General features: G+C 49.6%; 1 protein-coding gene across 4 annotated transcripts in view; it reads left to right on the top strand.

The window, feature by feature from the left end:
- cep128 (centrosomal protein 128) overlaps nucleotides 1-18,400 on the top strand; it is a 40,815-nt gene extending 22,415 nt beyond the window's left edge. For 2 of the 4 annotated variants that reach the window (XM_023807769.2, XM_023807770.2), the window contains exons 16-25: nucleotides 1,966-2,142; nucleotides 3,607-3,666; nucleotides 4,221-4,413; nucleotides 11,965-12,014; nucleotides 12,095-12,118; nucleotides 13,629-13,706; nucleotides 15,004-15,117; nucleotides 15,958-16,063; nucleotides 17,373-17,472; nucleotides 17,701-18,400. In XM_023807769.2, coding sequence (XP_023663537.2) covers nucleotides 1,966-2,142; nucleotides 3,607-3,666; nucleotides 4,221-4,413; nucleotides 11,965-12,014; nucleotides 12,095-12,118; nucleotides 13,629-13,706; nucleotides 15,004-15,117; nucleotides 15,958-16,063; nucleotides 17,373-17,472; nucleotides 17,701-17,758 — 960 coding nt within the window. In that variant the 3' untranslated portion in view covers nucleotides 17,759-18,400. Of the gene's footprint in view, nucleotides 1-1,965; nucleotides 2,143-3,606; nucleotides 3,667-4,220; nucleotides 4,414-11,964; nucleotides 12,015-12,094; nucleotides 12,119-13,628; nucleotides 13,707-15,003; nucleotides 15,118-15,826; nucleotides 16,064-17,372; nucleotides 17,473-17,700 lie in introns of those variants that run through there. The other 2 variants (XM_023807771.2, XM_072702842.1) reach the window with 2 other exon arrangements.
- The last annotated feature ends 461 nt before the right edge of the window (nucleotides 18,401-18,861 follow it).

Genomic DNA, 18,861 nt, shown 5'->3' with positions numbered 1-18,861 from the left:
TTCCAGGCTTGCTTTCAGAAGGGTGATATAGTGTATAGTAATCAGGGAAGCCTGGCTCTGGCTGGCAGACTTCTTGCCTATTTAATTCCTGCCTGCTCGCATTGTGTCTGCTTGTTTTTCTCATCTTAGCAAATTAACATCCTTTTCTGTGTTACATTTTCCTAATCTTAAAACTGTTTCCAAATGATTGATGTGTTGGTACAGAAGGGGGGTTGTGCTTTAATTTGTGGGTCTTTTAACTGCGTGTTATGCTTGATAACGTTACAGAATACATATCTAAAGTTACATTATAAGAATTGACAGTAACCAGTTTATCAAAGCTTGAAGCTTGGAGAGTACTCAGAATGTAATTTAATGGATTTCTTGGCTAACAGGGTTTGTCAGGACTTTAGCTGGCTATTGGGCTGTGCTGCTACATTTCTCAGCCCTCTGTAAAGATGTCATTGGCCTTTGCTCATCCCCTCGGGGCTACAGAGCAGCTCACAGCATCTGATGCTTACCTGTGTGACGGAGAGCTGATCTCTGAACTCAGCCACTCGTGACATCTGGATAAATCTAACCGTCGTTCAAAATATCCAGAGGTGAAAGTGGCCCTTTAGAGAGAGCACTGATTGGAGCTCTTGATCCGTGATCACGGTACATGGGGATGGGTGCCGACGATGTGTTGTATGAGAAATCTCAGATTCTGTGTCGAAATTATCCTCCTCCTCAAAATAAAAGATATAATCATCTTCAGACATTCAATCAAGTCTGGGATGTTTTTTTTTTTTTTGGCTGGGAAATATTGTGTCTCAATCAGCCTTTCAGGAAATTAAATAGCTTTTGATTGAGTGAGATGCCTCAGTCTTTATCGGCATCCCTCGCTCTCTCCCTTTTTAGCAAGAGTTTGTGCCCCCTGAGGAACGCGCCTTCACGCGCCGGGCCGTGTCGGCTTCCGTTGAGAACACCAGATGGTTACAGGGAGAGGGTGTCGGACCTTTCTGTTACTGTAATGTAGTTTCCATACAACTCCCTGTTAGAGACCGGGGATAAAAATGTTCTCTAATTATCACCGTGTGCCAAATTGCTAATAGATCCAATCGCTCTTTGTACGTATTTCGCTCCAATTTTGACAGCTGGTGTAGCTTGAGTCCCCCCAAAGTGCAGCTTATAGGCTATTCTGGGCTCAGGTACCACTGCATATTTTTGAAGGTCACAGTAGGAGTAGCTGGAGACTCTACCCCGCATCTGAAAGCTTGGTGGGGGGCCATCGTGAGCGGTCAGTTGCATCGGCTCTCATCGATTACATTGATAGGTTAAGCGCCCCAGTCATTGCGGGGCATCATGCTGGCCCAGTGGGTTGTGAGTTTAACTGCCAACCTTGTGTGTGTGGAGTTGCATGACACAGGGAGAACATGCAGTTTTCTTATGCAGCTCAGACACATGCAGTTGGATTAATTGGCATCTTTGTATTGTCCATGGGGTGTGAGCATGTGCATGTGCGCACCCTGTGATATTTATATTACCTAAGTTACCAGAATACCACACATCAACACTTACAGGTGCTATCCATTTGTGCTGTCGTTATGGTGCCTGTTTTTTTTCCCCTTCTTTATTTCCTCCCTTTTTCCTCCTCCTCCACCCTCTTTCAGGATGCCACATCCTGGGATCTGACCGGCTAGATCAGGGGTGGCGAACCTGATCCATGCAGATTTTTTTAGGATGGCCAGCCAGTAATAAAGCAGTGGTTCCCAACTCCAGTCCCGGGGACCCACTGTTATTGGCTGAGAGGTCATCCCAAAAACTCGCACCCACAGCGGCTGTCCATGGATCAGGTTCGCCACGCCCGAGCTAGATGATTGTAGCGGGCGGTCAGAGCTTCAGGCCTCTCCCATCCTTCCTGGAGACTTACATCAGGGAGCCTCTCCCCAGGGGGCGGAGCTAGCGAGGCAGCGGATCACCGCCGACTCCTGTCTCCCCCTACAGGCGAAGCTGGTGGTTAGGAGCGATGATTACCTCCGCGGCATGGACGGCACAATCACAGAGCTCCGCGAGCAGGTATCCCGCCTGGAGGCGGAGCGGGAATCTGTCCTGGGTGCCGTGGGAGCAGAGATCGAATCTGCCTGCCTGGCGCTCTCCAGGGAATCGGAGGAGAAGCTGAAGGTAGGCCCTGTGCCCCACTCTGGGTTCGGTCAGGCATGAGAACGACTCTACCCCCGTCTTCCTGCTGTTTTCGTTTAGTCACCGACACCGTTCAGCACTTCCCTGTCGTGTTTAAAGTTTCTCTGTACAGCTTTGCTCCTTGCCTCTGCGTAGCAGGGGGGGGCGCTTTTGATCTGCGAGAGACGCGGCCTGGCGCCAAAGCGCCGCATCCTCTGCCTGTCGTCCCGCCTCCTTTGGTTCCACCCGCCTTCTGCCGGCTTCAGAAGGAGTCTCTCAGGGAGCGCAGACGGTGTAGCGGGGGTGCCGTTGCGTCTCTTGAGCAGACAGCGGGGCTGTGAGCGGAGCGCCGGGCCGCAGTGGAGACCGACAGCGTGGGCCGGCTCTTCACGCGGACACAGCGTGTCGCCACGTGACGCCGTGGGATGCTAAGTCGGCGATTTGTAGTCCCATAGCAGATGTGGGCTCCTCTAAACGGCTCCCCTCCCCACTCATCCATCCACCCACCACTATCTTCTGCCTCAGGATGCTCCGTAAATCCCGGCTTTGAGCTGCTGCTTTCACGCCACTTGCCAGCACACCCGGTTTCCCAGCCTGCTGTGGGCCTTCCTTTCTGGGACTCCCAGTCACTGACTCATCTCTCTTTGTAGGGTTTCCCAGTGAGTAGTTCTATCTGAGCTGTGGACTAAGCCTGGCGATCCTAGCCTGACTGCATAGGCCTCAGTTTACAAAGCCTGGGCTACTGCTGGACAAAGGCAGCCCCCCCGGTATATGACCCCCATATACCCTTTTCAAACCAAAGTGTTTGAGTATTTCCCTGCATTACTGCTATTAGCCAGTTAGTACTGAATCCAGGCCCATTGTCATTTTAGAAAATAAGCAGTTTTTCGCCTGTTTCGAGTTCCTGAATAAGTGGTGTGTCAAAGGCAGTAATTTGGAAAGCATGTCAGCCACCTGCTGGAGGTGTACTGCTGCTCTTCAGTCATAGAGCTGTCATTTTAATGATCTGCTGAGGGCTGCCCTGGAACGATCGATGGAAGCAATTTTTCCTTCTTGGTGTTTTAATTGAAAATTCAGGCTGTATCAGCATTAAGACTGCATGAATATTTAATGGAAACAGGCTCCATTATTCAGAAAATAAATTATTTTTTGAGAATTAATATTTCTCTTTTGAAATGGATTTTACACTCGTATGTAGTCTGGGAAAATGTGTGCCGAGTGCTCGCCGCTGCGTGTATTTTTCATTTGACATTGTTAAGTGTGTCGTTTTGTTTGACTGTCGCCCTGTTGATTTGGCTTTGTGATTATTTAAAAGCAAATCTGTAAAGGTCATCACACAGTTTAGAGAATTAGTTAAATTTACCCTGAGTCTGTGAGGCGAGTATTGACACACTTAATTTGATCACTTGTAAACCACAGCATGGGGCTCAGTTGAAAGAGCATGATGCTTGGATATTGTTTTGTCAGGCAATCTCCCTGAACCCTGGCCTTCAAAAGGACCCCCACCGCTGGCTGGCTGAGACCAAGGTATGCCCCCCTCCCCCACAGTCACTAATATCAACCTGTAACTGAGGTTTTTTCTACTAACTACCTGTATCTCACAGGCACCGAGGCTTCTGTGAGCTTTTTTTCATGTATGTGAAGCGTTTGCTGTGTGAATAATGCACTTTTTTTTTCGCTAAAATGTGAGAAATCAGCTTGGTACAACCAAGGTGAAATGAAAGTTTTTGTGCAGGAGTTAGCCACGTGCAGTCATGCTTGGTGGTGGATACACGATCTTATGTGCAATGGTTGATTGGTGGGTCACCTGACCATGTGTGTGCACTGGTTGGCACACATGGGTCACGTGACCATACTTGCCCATATTGATTGGCTCCAATGGGTCACCTGACCATGTGTATGCCTCCACTGGTTGACACAGATGGGTCACGTGACCATATGCGTCCATGCTCATTGATTTTGACAGGTCACCTGACCGTGTATGTGCCCACACTGGTTGACACATAGGTCATGTGACCAAATGTGCCCGTGCTGGTTGGCTCCGACGGGTCACCTGACCATGTGTGTGCTGGTTGGGACAGACCAAGCTGCAGTGGCTCCGTGAGGAGGTGAAGGAGCGCGAGGGCCGGGAGAGGAAACTGCGACGCCATCTCCAGCAGGGACGGGAGCAGTTGAAGGGTCTGAAGCAGGGCAGAGAGGCGGAGCAGCAGGTCCTCCTGGAGCGCATCACTCAGCAGGAGCGCCTCCTGCAGGACATTCATGGAGAGAAGAGAGGTAGGGCCGTACCTACATGTCCACACAGGTTCACCATAGGCCCTTTGTAGCCCCAGGCTTTCTGGACACCCAGCCGGGAGAGGCATTGGGCTTCACTAGGAGACTCGTTGAGCAAATGCCTTCCTTTACATAGTTGCCCCCTGGTGGCTGCTGTGCATATGACGGGCATGCTGCAGCTGCAGTAGCGCACCATATAAAGGGCGTCGTCTGAGTGTAACTCCGCATCCTCGATCATCTCCTTTTACAAATTCTGCTTGGTTCCTGTCCATCGCTCTCTCCATCATCACCTTCCATATTTATTCTGTTTTTATCAATTGCCTCAATTATCCGTAATCTATATGTTTTTCCTCATTCTTGGAAGGATGGAGTGCAATATGTTGTTGAAAAGAACAGAAGGCTGGCTCAATCTGTGAGTGAAATGTAATCATGTGAGCCCACGCTGCGGATCCTCAAGGCAAATGTTTGTTTCTCAGAACAGAGGCTCTTTGTCAGAGTGACCATCGCAGAGGCTCATGCAGGCTGTTAATCAGCGGCTCCTGCTAAATCCACAGAGCATGTTTCTAAAGTGCTATATATATGTGGTGTGTGCTGGTGTTAAGTATAGCTTGTGTGTTAAGCGTGTCCATAAGCGTGTGCATACACAGCACCACTCGGGGAAAAAAGTCTTCGGGTACTTTCGGTCAGCTTTGAAGTTGCCAGCTTCTCTAAGCCTGTTCTGTGCTCTTTAAATCCTTGGAAAGTAGCTACAGCTTCCCAGCCGGGAATCACCCCATCCAGCCAGCAGAGAAAGTGTATCGGGGGGGGGGGGGGTGCCAGTGTGGCCTGTTCAGTTCACCGTAGCGGAAATGGGGCTCAGGCGGGAGGGCGAGTTTGAGGGCGAGTTTGCAGCCCCAAACCGCTGGTCTGGGATAGAGCTGATGTGGAAAATGAGGTCGGCATGGGGGAATTTCTCCTAGAGCCCCCCCAACCCCACCGATGAAGCCCGCCCACTCTCCCCTCCTCCAATGCCCTGCCCGATCTCTATGAAGCCCCTCCCACTCTCCCCTCCCCTATTTTTCATCTTCCTCCTGTTCCCTGTTCCTGTTTCTCCATCTGGGTTGTCTTTCCTCTCCTTGAGATTTTAACGCCCTGGTCCTCCACCATGTTGAGTACACAGAACCCATTACTGCGTTCTGGCTGCCAGTCTCAGTCACGGAACGGTGATCAGGTGACACACCCAGCGGTCCGGTACGGGCACGCCAAGGTCCCTTGCTCCGTGCTGCCGTTCGCCCACTGAGTTGGTCCCGGGACACCGATTTCAAATTCAGTACCAGGATAAATGTACTTCACCTTTGCCTGTCTCTTTGAGCACCCCCTCCACCCCCATTCCCTCTCTTTAACATTGAGATGGCGGAAGGTTCCGGAAGTCCCCGTCGAGACCCTCAGGCAGGCCCTTCTTGCCCACGATGGGACGGAATGGGAGGCCTCCAGATTAAAGGACTTGCTTCAGTGGCTTTCGCTGGAGATTTGATTAAATTGGCATTATGGCCGAGGATTGGCGTGAAGGTGGGATCGCGGGTCATGGGCTGGCGCTCATTGAGGCGGATTGAACCCGTCTGATGTCCGTGACGAGAGGCACACCTGTTTAGGTATTCCCAGTGCTCCCGTAGCCTGGATCAATGGCCAATCTCAATACAAATGAGTCCACATAAGATCGCCCTTTTCCTGATTGAATATCGAATGTGGGAGTCTTCCTGTTCGTCTCTTTCTTTCATTTCCCCCTCTCTTCCTTGAAGTCTGTCTCGACGGCACAAAGGGAGCGAGAAAGCACGGTAAATAACCATTCATTCCTTTTCAGCCCCACCTGAAAGGCTTTCAGCCGGCGCCCCGTTTGATCAACACAAGCCCTAAATGCACGAGCTCCGTCTTGAGACCTCCGGGAGACAGAGCCGGAGAAATGAGGCGAGGGCTGGGCGCCACAAAGGCTGAATGCCGCGTGTTTGTTTTCAGTTGCAGGGTATTCATCCGTCAGAGGGTGCAATGTCTGCTTCCCGCACGGCCGCGAGGCTGCTGCTCTGGCTGTCTCTGCGCGAGTAATACACCTTCATCTGTACACTCGCTTTCTACATGATCGATTGCCTGCAACACAAACGGTTTGTCTTGTACGAGTCTATCCTCAGTGTTTACCTGCTGGCGACGGGGCTTATGCTGACCGTCTAAGCTTTCGTTTGTAGTGCGCCGGCTGTCTCCGTGTAAAGCCGCACTGCCCCACCCTGAACACGGCCCTCACGTGCTCAGACAGGTTCTGGGAGGAAGGCCCATCTGCCCAAACTCTGCAGGCTTTAACTTTAGTTAAGGAGTGCGCCAGCGTATTCACAAGCGTAGTGCTTGTGCAGGATGTCTGCGGCTGTGTTGTTAACCTTCCTTTCCATGCCTATGCACACAGGCTGACCTGCTAGCCTAAATCCATCACGTCCAGACTGTATGCATGCTTCCTGTTTTCACCATTCATACATGGGATTCAAAAATAGTCATAATTTTTTCTGTGATGATTAAGTACAGACTCGGTGGGTTATGGGTTTGAATCCCACTCGGGCTGTGCGTGTCCGTCAGCTGAACTGGTACTGATCTCATGGATTACCCCTTAAACTTGTTTCTTCCCTGTTCATTGCTTTGATGTTTCAGACATTTGTATTTTATTTATTTTATAATAATGACATTTAATTGATCCCTGTGGGGAAATTCTCTTTTCACCTACCCCGTCTGGCTCTCCATGACATACAGACACATATGTAGGGGCGAGTGAGCTTGGCAGCGAAGGGCAGCCACCTGCAGCGGGGCCCATGGAGCTGGGGGTTAAAGGGCCTCGCTGAAGGGCCCACAGACGTGACTATTCTGCCAAGGCCAGGCCGCGACCCGGTGACCTTCCGATCACAGGCATAGAGGCACAGCCCACTGAGCCACATGCTGCCCCCCTAAGCAGATGCAACATACCTTTTTACAAAAGCCGGGTCAGTCTGTCTCTGGAGCAGATGGGGGTTAAGGACCTCGCTCAAGGGCCCAATGGTGACATTACTCTGCTGACCCTGGGTTTCGAACTGGCGACCTTCTGATCAGACACAGCGTCCTTACCTGCTGAGCCCCTCCGTTCCCCCCGAAATACTTAAAGATGGTGAAGAACTGATCAGAGAACACAATTTTCATGTGTGCTGTGTGCCTTGTTGCTTTTTGTAGAGACCCAGCTGGATTGATGTGACTTTCTGTTGCAATCAGAAACCCTGACTGGGCCCTCAACTGCAGGGTGGTAAGAGGCACATTCCCAGCGCCGCCCTAGTGGACATCATTTGTTTTGGTAGCACTGCTACGGAACACGGTGTCCAAATGCCTCCAGATTAGTTTTTTTGTTCTTAATCTCAGGAATCTCATAGCTGGCGCAGTAGAAAAGCTCTGGATTTTTAACACTTTCATAGCGTAGCATGGCTAACAAAAAAGAGCCCTAAATCCTTAAGGGCTGCACGCGGTGAATGTGCTGTTTTTCATTTTATCTTGACTCTGTATGTTGGTAATACACCATGTCCTTTTCTTACACCGTTACGGTACTCGCTGGAAAGCCCTGATACACCTGGGGCTCTGTCTGAAGCATTCTTCTACATGGCCTTCCTCGGGTGGATAACCAGGCGTGCAGGGAGCTCTTGTCAGGGCACGGGTCCCACTATGATGTAGGGTTGCGTTGAAAAATGGGGGGTTTGAGAGGCTGATTTTAGCAGTGCAGATGTGCTCAGATACTCACTGCTGTAATGGGTTACAGTGCTCAGATACTCACTGCTGTAATGGGTTACAGTGCTCAGATACTCACTGCTGTAATGGGTTACAGTATTTTGCTAGACTTCAACCACACTGCTTTGATCCTGAAATCCTCCAAAAGTGTCCTTTTATTGTGTATTAACACCTTTAGTCTTGGCGATACTTTCTACACTGGGAGTGACTCTTGGTTGAGTACAGCCATTTCTTTCACATGGAATGTTGTGTGTTCACAGTGCACTTTTCACGCTGAATGTCTGGCTCTGTGACCGTGTCAGAAATATCGGCAAGGGATAGTCAATGTTTATCGGTCCGGGACAGATGAGAAATCGATTGCTAAGGGTTTATTAAGGATAGTCAATATTTACCGCTGCGGGGCAGAAGAGGAATGGATCTGTAAGTGTTTATTAGGGAGAGTCGATATTTATCAGTTCAGGACAGAAGTGGGGCAGATCTGTAATGGTTGCTTAGGGATAATCCATATTTCCTAGTCCAAGACAGAAGTGTGACAGAATCGTCTGGGTTGGTCAGGGATTCTTGTGTAGCAGCCAAGCCTCTTTGAGGTTTACAAACTGAAAACCACGTGCTGAGTTTACCAAAGCATTGTGATTATTGTGATGCAATAATGACTATTATGTGAATATTCTGGAATTCTGCTAATTTCCATGCCAGCAAGCAAACTTCTGCCAGCAAGCAAACTGTTTACTGAGCACATAATCATCCTTATAATTAGCATTGCCCAGTGACTGTTTTGAAGGACATCTGTTAGTTTTTAAGTAGCATCCACTCAAGTGAGTGTCATCACCGTGGTCACTTTAGGGCAGTTAGGGGTGGAGACTTAACGCCTCTGCAGGGACACTTTGTCGGAGGCTGGAATTAATGTGGCAGGTGTTTGGATGGTCGACTTAACAGGGCGGATGATGAAACGGCTGGCTTCGTCAAACGACCACACCGTATCACAGTTTGCAGGTTCAAGTAGGGTTCATAATAGGCTGCAGTGTACTGTCATCAACACAAGAGGGCGCTCTGCTTATTGCTGCATGGTGACAGGCCCCTGTTGGGGGAGCTGATGCGTTATTGGCCTTTAGCATATGAGTGAGCGTGCTGTTCCTGCTCCTGCCGTGGTTCTACTTTAGTCCCGCCCCTTGCAGTGCCTCCGGCGCCCCACACGGGATGCTGATCGATGGTACCTGTCTCTCACATGGCCTGTATATGCCTCACCCGCCCCTGGCCCGGGCTCGTCGCGCTCACTTTCATTAGATCGCCCGTCCTTAAGGGCCGTCCTCCTGCCTGCGCAGTGGCGGTCGCTCTTCTGTCCCGCCCGCCTCCCAGCTCCCCCCCACCATGCTGCACTTGTTTTATGGGGAAATCGTTACCTGTCACGACACGTCGCCATGATAAAGCGCGGGCCGTCCGGTTATCGGCAGGTCTGACGCGGCCGTCCGTGGCACCCGTGACAGATAAAGGCATCAAAAGGCCCCATCCGCCTAAACGGCGCCTCGATGGCCCGTGAGCTGGGAATCATTTTCCGGCAGAGCGGCCCGCTTCCTGCACCCCGCCCATCTTCTGCGGTGCAGCGGTGAAATTACACTTTTCGTGCAGCGATTCTTCACCGAGCCAAATGAGCACAGTTGGCAGCCTTAGGGGAAGGTGCACCTTCCTTAGTAATGTCAGAGGGGGAGGCCAGCACTCCGTGACCCAACAGGGGGCGCTGTGTGACTCAGCAAGAACGGGCACTCTGAAGGTTGCTGTTTCAAATGCAGAGGTCAGCAGAGTGAGGTTACTGTTAGAGCCTGCTTTCTCAAGCGTACGTCACTTTGGATAAAAGCATCTGTTACATAATAAAATGTAAATGTACCAGTGCTGCAGATACATTTCCTATATATTTATTTGTTTACGTTTGGTGTTGTACCGTGATTGGTTCACGCTTATGTGCTTTTGTTGATTGGTGAATGACAGAGGTGTGTCTTCCCACCTCGGCGCAATCACCACGCCCAGGCATGTCTCTGATTCGTCACCTCATGGGCTGGCCCTTTGAAGCGATGTCGTCCATGTCCTCAAACAACCGTGTCCCTAAGGACAGCAAGGGGACGCTGACTGTTTCACCCCTCGGTGCCGAATGGGGTGTGAATTTGATGGGACGTTACGCTCTGGGTTTCTGAGGTGTGACACGTTGCAGGCACACATTAGCGCCTGGGGGTGGGGGGGGGGGGGGGGGGTTTGCATCAGGGGGAGGGAGCGGAGCTCAAGTCCCTAGCTGTGTTGGAGTTTGTGTGGGAAACTGCCTCAAATTTTTTTGTCAAAAAGTTTCTGGGAGGTGGGGGTGCTATTTAATGCACGACACTAAGGGAATGGTACTCTTCAACTGTACAGAAACCATTTACCAGAGTTATTACAGGTTACCAACTAAAAAGGCATCTGGTGGAAAATGCCAGTAAATTACATCTTTCTATATTTCCAAAAACTGCCGCAGTGAAAAGCTCAGGGCCATCGGAGGTATTACCGAGGGTGTTTTCTGAGTATCGTAAAATTCTCATTATATTGGGTTTTTTTTTTCTAATGAGCGCCGGGCTCAGGTTATCTTTATCATGGCAGAATTACCCCAGTACTCAGCCAGCTAAGAAATAGGCTGTGTTTTCCAAAGTCAGCATCTTCTGGAAGGTGCTCATACAACTGACCCCCTCATGTGGAGTCCGCGGTCCCACGACTCTCTGGAAACCTCGCGGGCGGAAGAGGCGCGTCTGTGGTGCCGTAAGCTGCTGCCGGGGGGGGAGTGAGATGTGAGAGGCGTTGGTGCATGGGCCATTGCGTCAGGCTACCGCCGTATTGATTGGCTTCTCACTGCGGTGCATCTTTGTTTAATGGCACTCTCTAATTATAATTTTAATCGCCTTGAATTTCAAACTCTCTGGGAAAAAAAAATCCATTTTCTAAGCAGAGCCACAATGTGCAGACGGTAATGGTGTCCTACTACGCAGCTGAAGACGCCGGATCGAAAGTCATTACGCTCCCGCCGGCCGCCCCCGCATCCCTGCGGGGAGTGTCGGAGTTCGGCGCCCATTTGAAGGGGACGCCCCGCGCGCACTGTGACCTCTGCCCAGCAGGGGGCCTCGGCGGTCACGGCCTTACTCTTTATAAAGGGAAGGCTGTAGGCTTACAGGCTGGGGAGGTGTAGTCCTGCCACACCGCTGGCTTTTGGGGAAAAGAGAGGAACATCCATTGTGACGCACACTGTGACACGCTGGGCTCTCCTTCCCTGTGTCCTGCGGTTTCTCACCACGACACTGTACTGTGATGGATGGATGGATGTTTGCATTTGTGGGTCTTGGTGAATCAGTGTAATGGAATAATTTACCTATTTTCTGGGTAACATCCTTGAATGTAGAAAACATACAGACAGCTTAACATACTTAAATAAATCCAGTTTACACAAAAATATTCAAGATGCATAGAGTTCACACTTTATGATTTCATTTATTTCATATGTGTTCTTTAGTACGTATTGCTAGTATATTTTTGCCTTATGTGCTTTTGCTATAAGGTGTCTCAAATGGTATGGGCGGGGGGGGGGGGGTAAATCCGGACTTAAAAAGTTTGACTTACCTAAGGGTTTGTGGAACAGATTACTTACGTCATTGGCAAACTGCCTGTATGAACAGCATTCTGAGCTTCCGGAAAGTTCTGTCCCTCCTCCGCTGGTTTCTGTGCCCCTGCTTTTGAGATACCTGGGTGTCCCCTCCGCATGCTGCTGACGGCGGGTTCTCATTGCAGAGCTACTGCAGGAGATGCGCAGGAAGGATGAGGAGATGAGGAGCCTACAGGTGAGGGAGCATCCCCTGGGCACGAGAGCGAGCCCCTGTCCCCCCCCAGCACTTATTAACACATTCCCCTGTCTTTGCAGGATCGAATACTGGATCTGGAAATGGTAAGAGGACATACGATGTTCAATGATTTGTGTGATTTTTGTAAAATACACTGCTGCTCACATTCAGTAGTAGGTGTCCTGACTGTCAGATGCCGGTGATTTTATTTTATGCTGTGACATCATTTGCTGTGACATCACCCAAAAAAGCTGACAGCCTCACACGCTTCACCTTTGCTCATGTCCGGAAGGTTGCTGGTTTGAATCCCATGACTGCTGAGTAATATGGCCGTCGGGCCACTGTACAAGCCCCTTAAGCCCATAACTGCCCCCAAAGTGCCTGACAGATGACTGACCCGACATGTCTTACCTTGGGCTTGCTCACCACCTCACAGGAAGACCTGCCCTAACAAGGTGACCTTTGCAGTCATGGCACTCGGCCTAAATCTCTTATTGATCTTATTTACCTCTGACAGAATGATTATAAAAACAGCAGTAATAATGTGTGGTGATCACGTTAGATAAGAGATGAACTTTAATTATGTAAAACTCACGATCCTTCAAACACACTACATATGTCTATGTACAGTTATGGTATGGCATATGCCTAAAGTACAAATTCATAACACTTACACATGTAAGTAGTGTCAGAGTGTGACCTGGCCTTAAATTGTGAGCCAAATCGCACCCCTAAGACTGCTTTGTGATGTGGTGTTGCCTGAGAGTATGCCTCGTGTAGGTATGGAGCACAGCCTGACTGCGGCAATAATAGCACACCTGAGAGGCAGATTAGGCCTCCTGACTGTACATAATAACAGTCCCGTTCGATCACTGCCGCCGACATGCTATTGATCTCCGTTAGGGCTGAAGATCAGTTATTCTCAGCAGCTTCAACAGTAAAGGCGATGCTTTTATGAGACAGGCCCGTTTACGATCCAGAAGTTCCCCATTTTTAAAGAAAATGTTTACCCAGGAGAATTTGCGAGCGTGTCTGACCTTTGACCTCCCAATTAGCCTGTCAATATTTACATCAGGTCCTGTAAATTGCGGCTTCCTGGCCGAGTGAGTAAGCAGCCATGCCGTTAGGCCTGGCTTTCAGCTTGTGAAAGGAGCGGATTATGCAGCGTAAACGGAAAACGTGATCACCTCAGATCAAACAGCCCTTTTTGCTAAAGCTTGTGGACCTCGCTGCCTTCGCACGGTCTCATGGATGGAAAGCGCTTTCTATTCCCTGCTTTATCGGAGAGACAGTACTGCCCGGCTCTTCAGCCGGCGTTTCTCCGTGGCGTAACCCCATTCTTTCACACGGCTCTCTCTCCCTGGGAAACGGTGACGCCGTTTCTCTGGCATTCTGTCGGCCCTGGGACTCCCCTCATGTTACCGCAGCACTCCTGAGGGAGCGTGAGCGTGCTAAACTCACAGAAGCCCATCAGCCGAGCAGCATTTGTCAGGCTGCATGCTGCTGGAGCGCGTGTATCAGAGTCGCTCTCAACCTTCAAGAAACCCCTCGCATCCATCTGTTCCTGGAACACCTCAACTAGCCCAGTAATATATGTATTTTAATTCCCTTTAGAGTACAAAATTAGCCCTGGATCATCTGGAATCAGTGCCCGAGAAGCTGAGTTTACTTGAAAACATCAAGGACCTTGAGGTGAGAAAAGCAGCGGCTTTGTTTTATCGATGTGATAATTGTTATTTAACGTTATGTAATAATGTTAATAAGGACTTGGCCCTTGACTTTGAGCTCTCCCCAGGAAGCCCTCACACTGCAGCCACTGTGCAGGTGGTCCGCTGGGCTCACTGTCTCGCCCGCCGCGCCACACACATTTCCACACACAGTGTGGCTCGCTCGTGTCTGAACAGGCAGGTTGGGCGCAGACGGGCCGTGAGGCCCAGAGGGGCCCAGAGCCGGGCTTCAGAGCACCAGGCCGCCACTCGTGTGCTGGGCGGCCTGGGTAGTCCGTTTGTCAGCCTGACTGCTCTGGGTCTGGCCGCCTCTGGAGGCCGCACTGGAAGCCGCACTGGATGCTCAAACACAGCTCGCCCACGTTCTGCTCAGCCCCCCTCCCTAACGGGAGTTGGGTGGGGCGGTACCACTCTCTGCTGCTTTACTCTCACCTCCAGCATGTTCAGCCTGGGGGCTGTGAGCAGCTTCTGATTTTATTTGTTAATCTCGTCATACTTGCATAATGGTTGGTGTCTGTATACAGACACACACACAGTTCATGAATTCCTATTATTGTGGGGACTCTTATTTCATTACTAATGGCAAAACCCTAAGCTACGATAACCCTAACCACTACCCCAGCCCTAACCTTACATAAGCAACCAAACTAAATACAAAACTTTTGGCTATTTGTAGTTTTTTGATTGCAGTTACTGATTTTTGTAAAATTGAGGTTTATATTGTGGGGTCCTGAAATTGTCCAAACAAGCTAAAAAGTAACTGGTTTTACCATCCTATGGGGGCATGTGGTCCCCACAAAGGGGTAAGTGAATCTCAAACACACTTAAGATGGCATGAGTTCAGTGAATGTGGTTGCTTATGGACTCGTGGCTTCCATTCCCACACGCCCTTCTGTGTGTCGATTCTGCATGTTATCCGGTGTTTGTGTGGACCTCCACTGAATACTCCGGCTTCCTCTCGCAGTCCGAAGACGGGAAGCAGCCGTGCAGTGGGGCCCCCCTGCCTCCAGGGTCACTGCAAACCCGTACTGGCAAATCGGTTATGGGCTGGATGGAGCGAAGCAGGGCCAGCGCTAAAAGCAGGACGGTCATTTCATAATGCTTTGGTATCTGAAGCCAGTAAAACATAACAGCATTTTTCGCATTAGCATAGTCAGTACCTAAACTGCTTGGCTGCACTGCACTGCACCGCACTGCACAGCCCCAGGCTTGCATCACCTCCGCCCTGAGGACCCCCGTCTGACCCAGGGCTCTGTCCGCAGGAGTCCCAGCGCCATCGGGAGGTGGTGGAGCAGCGCTATGCCAAGTACAGGGAAATCGTGGGTGACCTGCAGCGCCAGCTGGAGGAGTCCAAAAGGAGGATCCAGGAGTACAGGGTTTGTGGCTTCATTGTTTTACCCACAATGCACCAGGCATGGTATCACTGTATAAGGAGGATATTTGCTGGTATATTCCTCTCCTTCGTTGTCATTTTCTTTCATTTCTTTTCTTCCTTTTTCCCTGTTTTTGTATTATTCTGGCTTAAAGATCGCACACATGTAAAGCACCTTGGAAAGGCACTATATAAAAATTAATTGAATTAAATTTTTAATTAATTTACACACATTTCACTAGCTTTTATTTTCCGTCCTCAAAGACATATTACTTACTGTTTTTTCCCAAAACGTTGTTGATTTTAGAGTATTTTGTATCTGTTTCCTTGCTGGTAATACTGTCAAAGGAGAGGCCTTATTGTTCGCACTCCTGTTTGGCTGTTTCTTCTGGAGTCTAGCTGTGAGATGCTGATGCTGGTCATATTATGATATTCCCTTTCCTAGCAGCATTACCCCCTGGTGTTTAACCCCCATCCGCCTTTAAAATAGTGCGATCCGTGGCTAAATGACTTGCATAAGCATCAGTAGAAATTGGATCGGCCTAATTGCCCGTAGGCGTACAGAAAGTGTGTGGGAGCGCAGCGTTCACGATGACCGTAAAGTAAGTCTGTGGTTGGAGCGCTGCTGCTGCCTCCCGTAAATGCAAGTGATTTTGCCAAAAATAAGCGGAAAGAAGGGGGCTTTAAATTGCCTCTCATGTGGCTCCTCCCAGGCGCATTCAGCGGTGCTGATTACCCATGGAAGGCAGTCAGGTGTTCTCTGAAGCTGCGGCGGCCCCAGTACCTCACCTCTGCTGTGGTTTTTCGGGGTAACCACTACCACACTCCTCCTTTTCCTTATAAGGACGAGAAGTTAGACGCCATGTCCCGCAGCGTCCGATTGGCCGCCTTCTCGTCCTCCGTCGGCCAGAGCAGCTTCCTGTCCAGCACCCTCCTCGCCGACAGCGCTTGTGAGTATCGGTGCAGTCGATCATCTCGGCGAAGTCATACATTCTGAGGTGCGTGACCTCACATCCAGCCAATCTCCCATTCGACCTACAGATCTTGGAACAAACATGGCTGCCGCCACAAACACGCTGTTGTTGTGTTTTGTGTGTTGCCGCTTTATACTATTTGGAACGAGATTCTTTTTTTCCGAGAGACAGACAAACAAGAAACACTAACTAGTCAAACCACATTAAAAGCTTTATAATTTTTTAGTAGATCCATAGCGACATTATTTTTTCGAGGCAAATCAACCATGTGCAATAACTATTAGTATGTTGAACAAAGTAAACATTTTAAAATATTCTCATACAACAAAATTCTCTCCGACATCAACATCGGAAAGGGGGTGTGTTTCCAACAGGAAGTGAAGTGTTCAACATATTTTCATGATGTTTTTCTCCGACTTACAACTTGGAGAGAATCGAACTCAGGAAAAGGTACCTGTTCCACATGAGGATTGTGGGAGTTGTAGTCTTCTGCTGCCCAACTTTACCACAGCCACTAGTATATATAGTAGTGTGTGGAACACATGTAATTGTCCTATTTTCCCAATGGATTCTTGTTCATTGTTGTTTTTTCTTTATTTTTACCTTCATTTTTTCAGTACAGATAAAATCTAATTATTTTAATATACTTTTAACCAAAGGAATGTGTAATTACAGATCTTGCAGTATAAAAAGCACATTGATCCCCCAGAGGCATTTCAATTAGAAAAATTAAACAAGCGATTTAACATCCAAATGGTGCAAAGCGATTGCAGGTCAGGTCGTGAATGAAGCGGTTCTGAAGCACAGTGGATACAGTGGGGATACAGCCGCCATTCGGGCTCCGCGCTTTACAGCCCGCTTACGGAAGCGAAGCCCCTTTAGGCAGCCCCGCAGTCACATGGAGGAGACGCTTAAATCCCTGCAGCCATTCCGTCACGTGGCATAAAAGCCATTTTATTAAGCAAAATGCTGCCCAGCCACCGCTGAGGATTATAATGAATTCCCTTCACTCCCCCATTTATAATCCCCCCCCCCCCCATCCCATCGCCATTTTACTGGAGCTCTTTAGCTTTAGGACCTCGTTCACTGGTGTAAGAGCGGAGCTCCTCTCAAGGGACCCGCATGTAACGCAGGCATCCGAGTCCTGACTCATTTCCTTAATCGCCACGCCCCCTGCTGTCCCTTGCACTCTTTGCAGTTCAGATGCTCAGCTCCCTGTATACTGTAGGCCGGGGGGGTGGGTAGTGTAGAGGCCTGACGTGTCTCTATCTGTGGATTCCCGCAGCACCACCAAGGCGTCCTCCTTCCCCGGGGCTTGGCAGCCTGCTTGGAGGTGGACAGCCCCCTGTGCGCGGTGCCAAGGCCCTGCTGGACATCGAGCACACGTAAACCCCGTCTCGCTTCGCTAACTCGCGACTCTCTCCTCGGAGCGCGGAAACTGACCCCGAGGCACTTCCTACCTCAGCACGCAGCCAGTCTGGATGGAGTGAATGGGGCTAAAGCAGGCCGGTGCAGGGCTTACAGGCCCGAAAGACGATGAGGGAGCCTTAAACGTCCCAGTGGCTGACTTCCCTCATGATGCATCCTTGGAAGCACCGTTTACTGTATTTTAGGGAGCGCCATGCATCGGCGTGTGTCAGCTTTCAGTCAAGCCACACTGCTGGGGGATGAAGAGTAGAGAAGGAAGAGGAGGATGGGTGGCAGCAGAATCCTGCGGACGGACGTGGTCCTCAGATGTCTCTGCTGTCCACGTGAGCTGGATCAGCGCTTCTGCTACCCACTCTGCTGTTACCTGCCTTTTTATTAATCCAGACACCGCAGTGTGATCTGTTAACATTTGTATTAAATATTGACAGTTTTTATTTTTTTTAAACAAAGGTGCTTCAGTCAATATTCAGTGGTGGAGACAGATATACTGTGTTTACTGGGCTCTTTTTTATATATAATGCTTAAAAAGAACATGTTTTATAAATGGGGGAACTTGGAAAATCCTGGTGCCTTTTTTCTCTGAGTCAAATTTGTATATGCTCTTGTTTTACTCTGTCGTATGGTGCCTGTGTGCTGCAGCTCTACACAGAGTGGACTGAAAAACAAAGATTTCACCTGTTTTTACAGCGACTTGATGTTATTGCTTTGCTTTGATCACTGTATTGAACTTGGTGGTTTTTATCCACTTCACTGCGTATGGTATATGTGTAAATTATATGTCTCACGTGCAGTTTATTGTGCAAAGTTGAGAGAGCACAAAACCTGAAATTGTATGTTTTTCTGGAAAGCTCACAAAGCAAACGTAAAATGAAAATTAAACAGCCAGTCGCCCCAGCATTCCTCCTTTTCCACCTCCTCTCAAGTATAAGTGCTGCCACGAAACAGTTAGCAGTACACGGCTGGCGTCTGGCACTGCCATGGCGCTGGTGTCTGTCTGTGTTACGATGACAAGTTCAGAAACATGGCCCTTTAGGAACCCGAGTGCCTGATTCCACAGGGAAGCATGCTGCTTTAGGAACCCGAGTGCCTGATTCCACAGGGAACCAGCTGCTTTAGGAACCCGAGTGCCTGATTCCACAGGGAAGCATGCTGCTTTAGGAACCCGAGTGCCTGATTCCACAGGGAACCAGCTGCTTTAGGAACCCGAGTGCCTGATTCCACAGGGAAGCATGCTGCTTTAGGAACCCGAGTGCCTGTTTCCACAGGGAAGCACACTGCTTTAGGAACCCGAGTGCCTGTTTCCACAGGGAACCAGCTGCTGTAGGAACCTGAGCGCCTGTTTTAAC

This window comes from Paramormyrops kingsleyae, chromosome 19 (assembly GCF_048594095.1).
Source record: "Paramormyrops kingsleyae isolate MSU_618 chromosome 19, PKINGS_0.4, whole genome shotgun sequence".
Lineage (NCBI taxonomy): Eukaryota > Metazoa > Chordata > Actinopteri > Osteoglossiformes > Mormyridae > Paramormyrops > Paramormyrops kingsleyae.
Note: the sequence above shows the minus strand (reverse complement) of the source record. Positions and strands in the feature narration are given on the sequence as shown.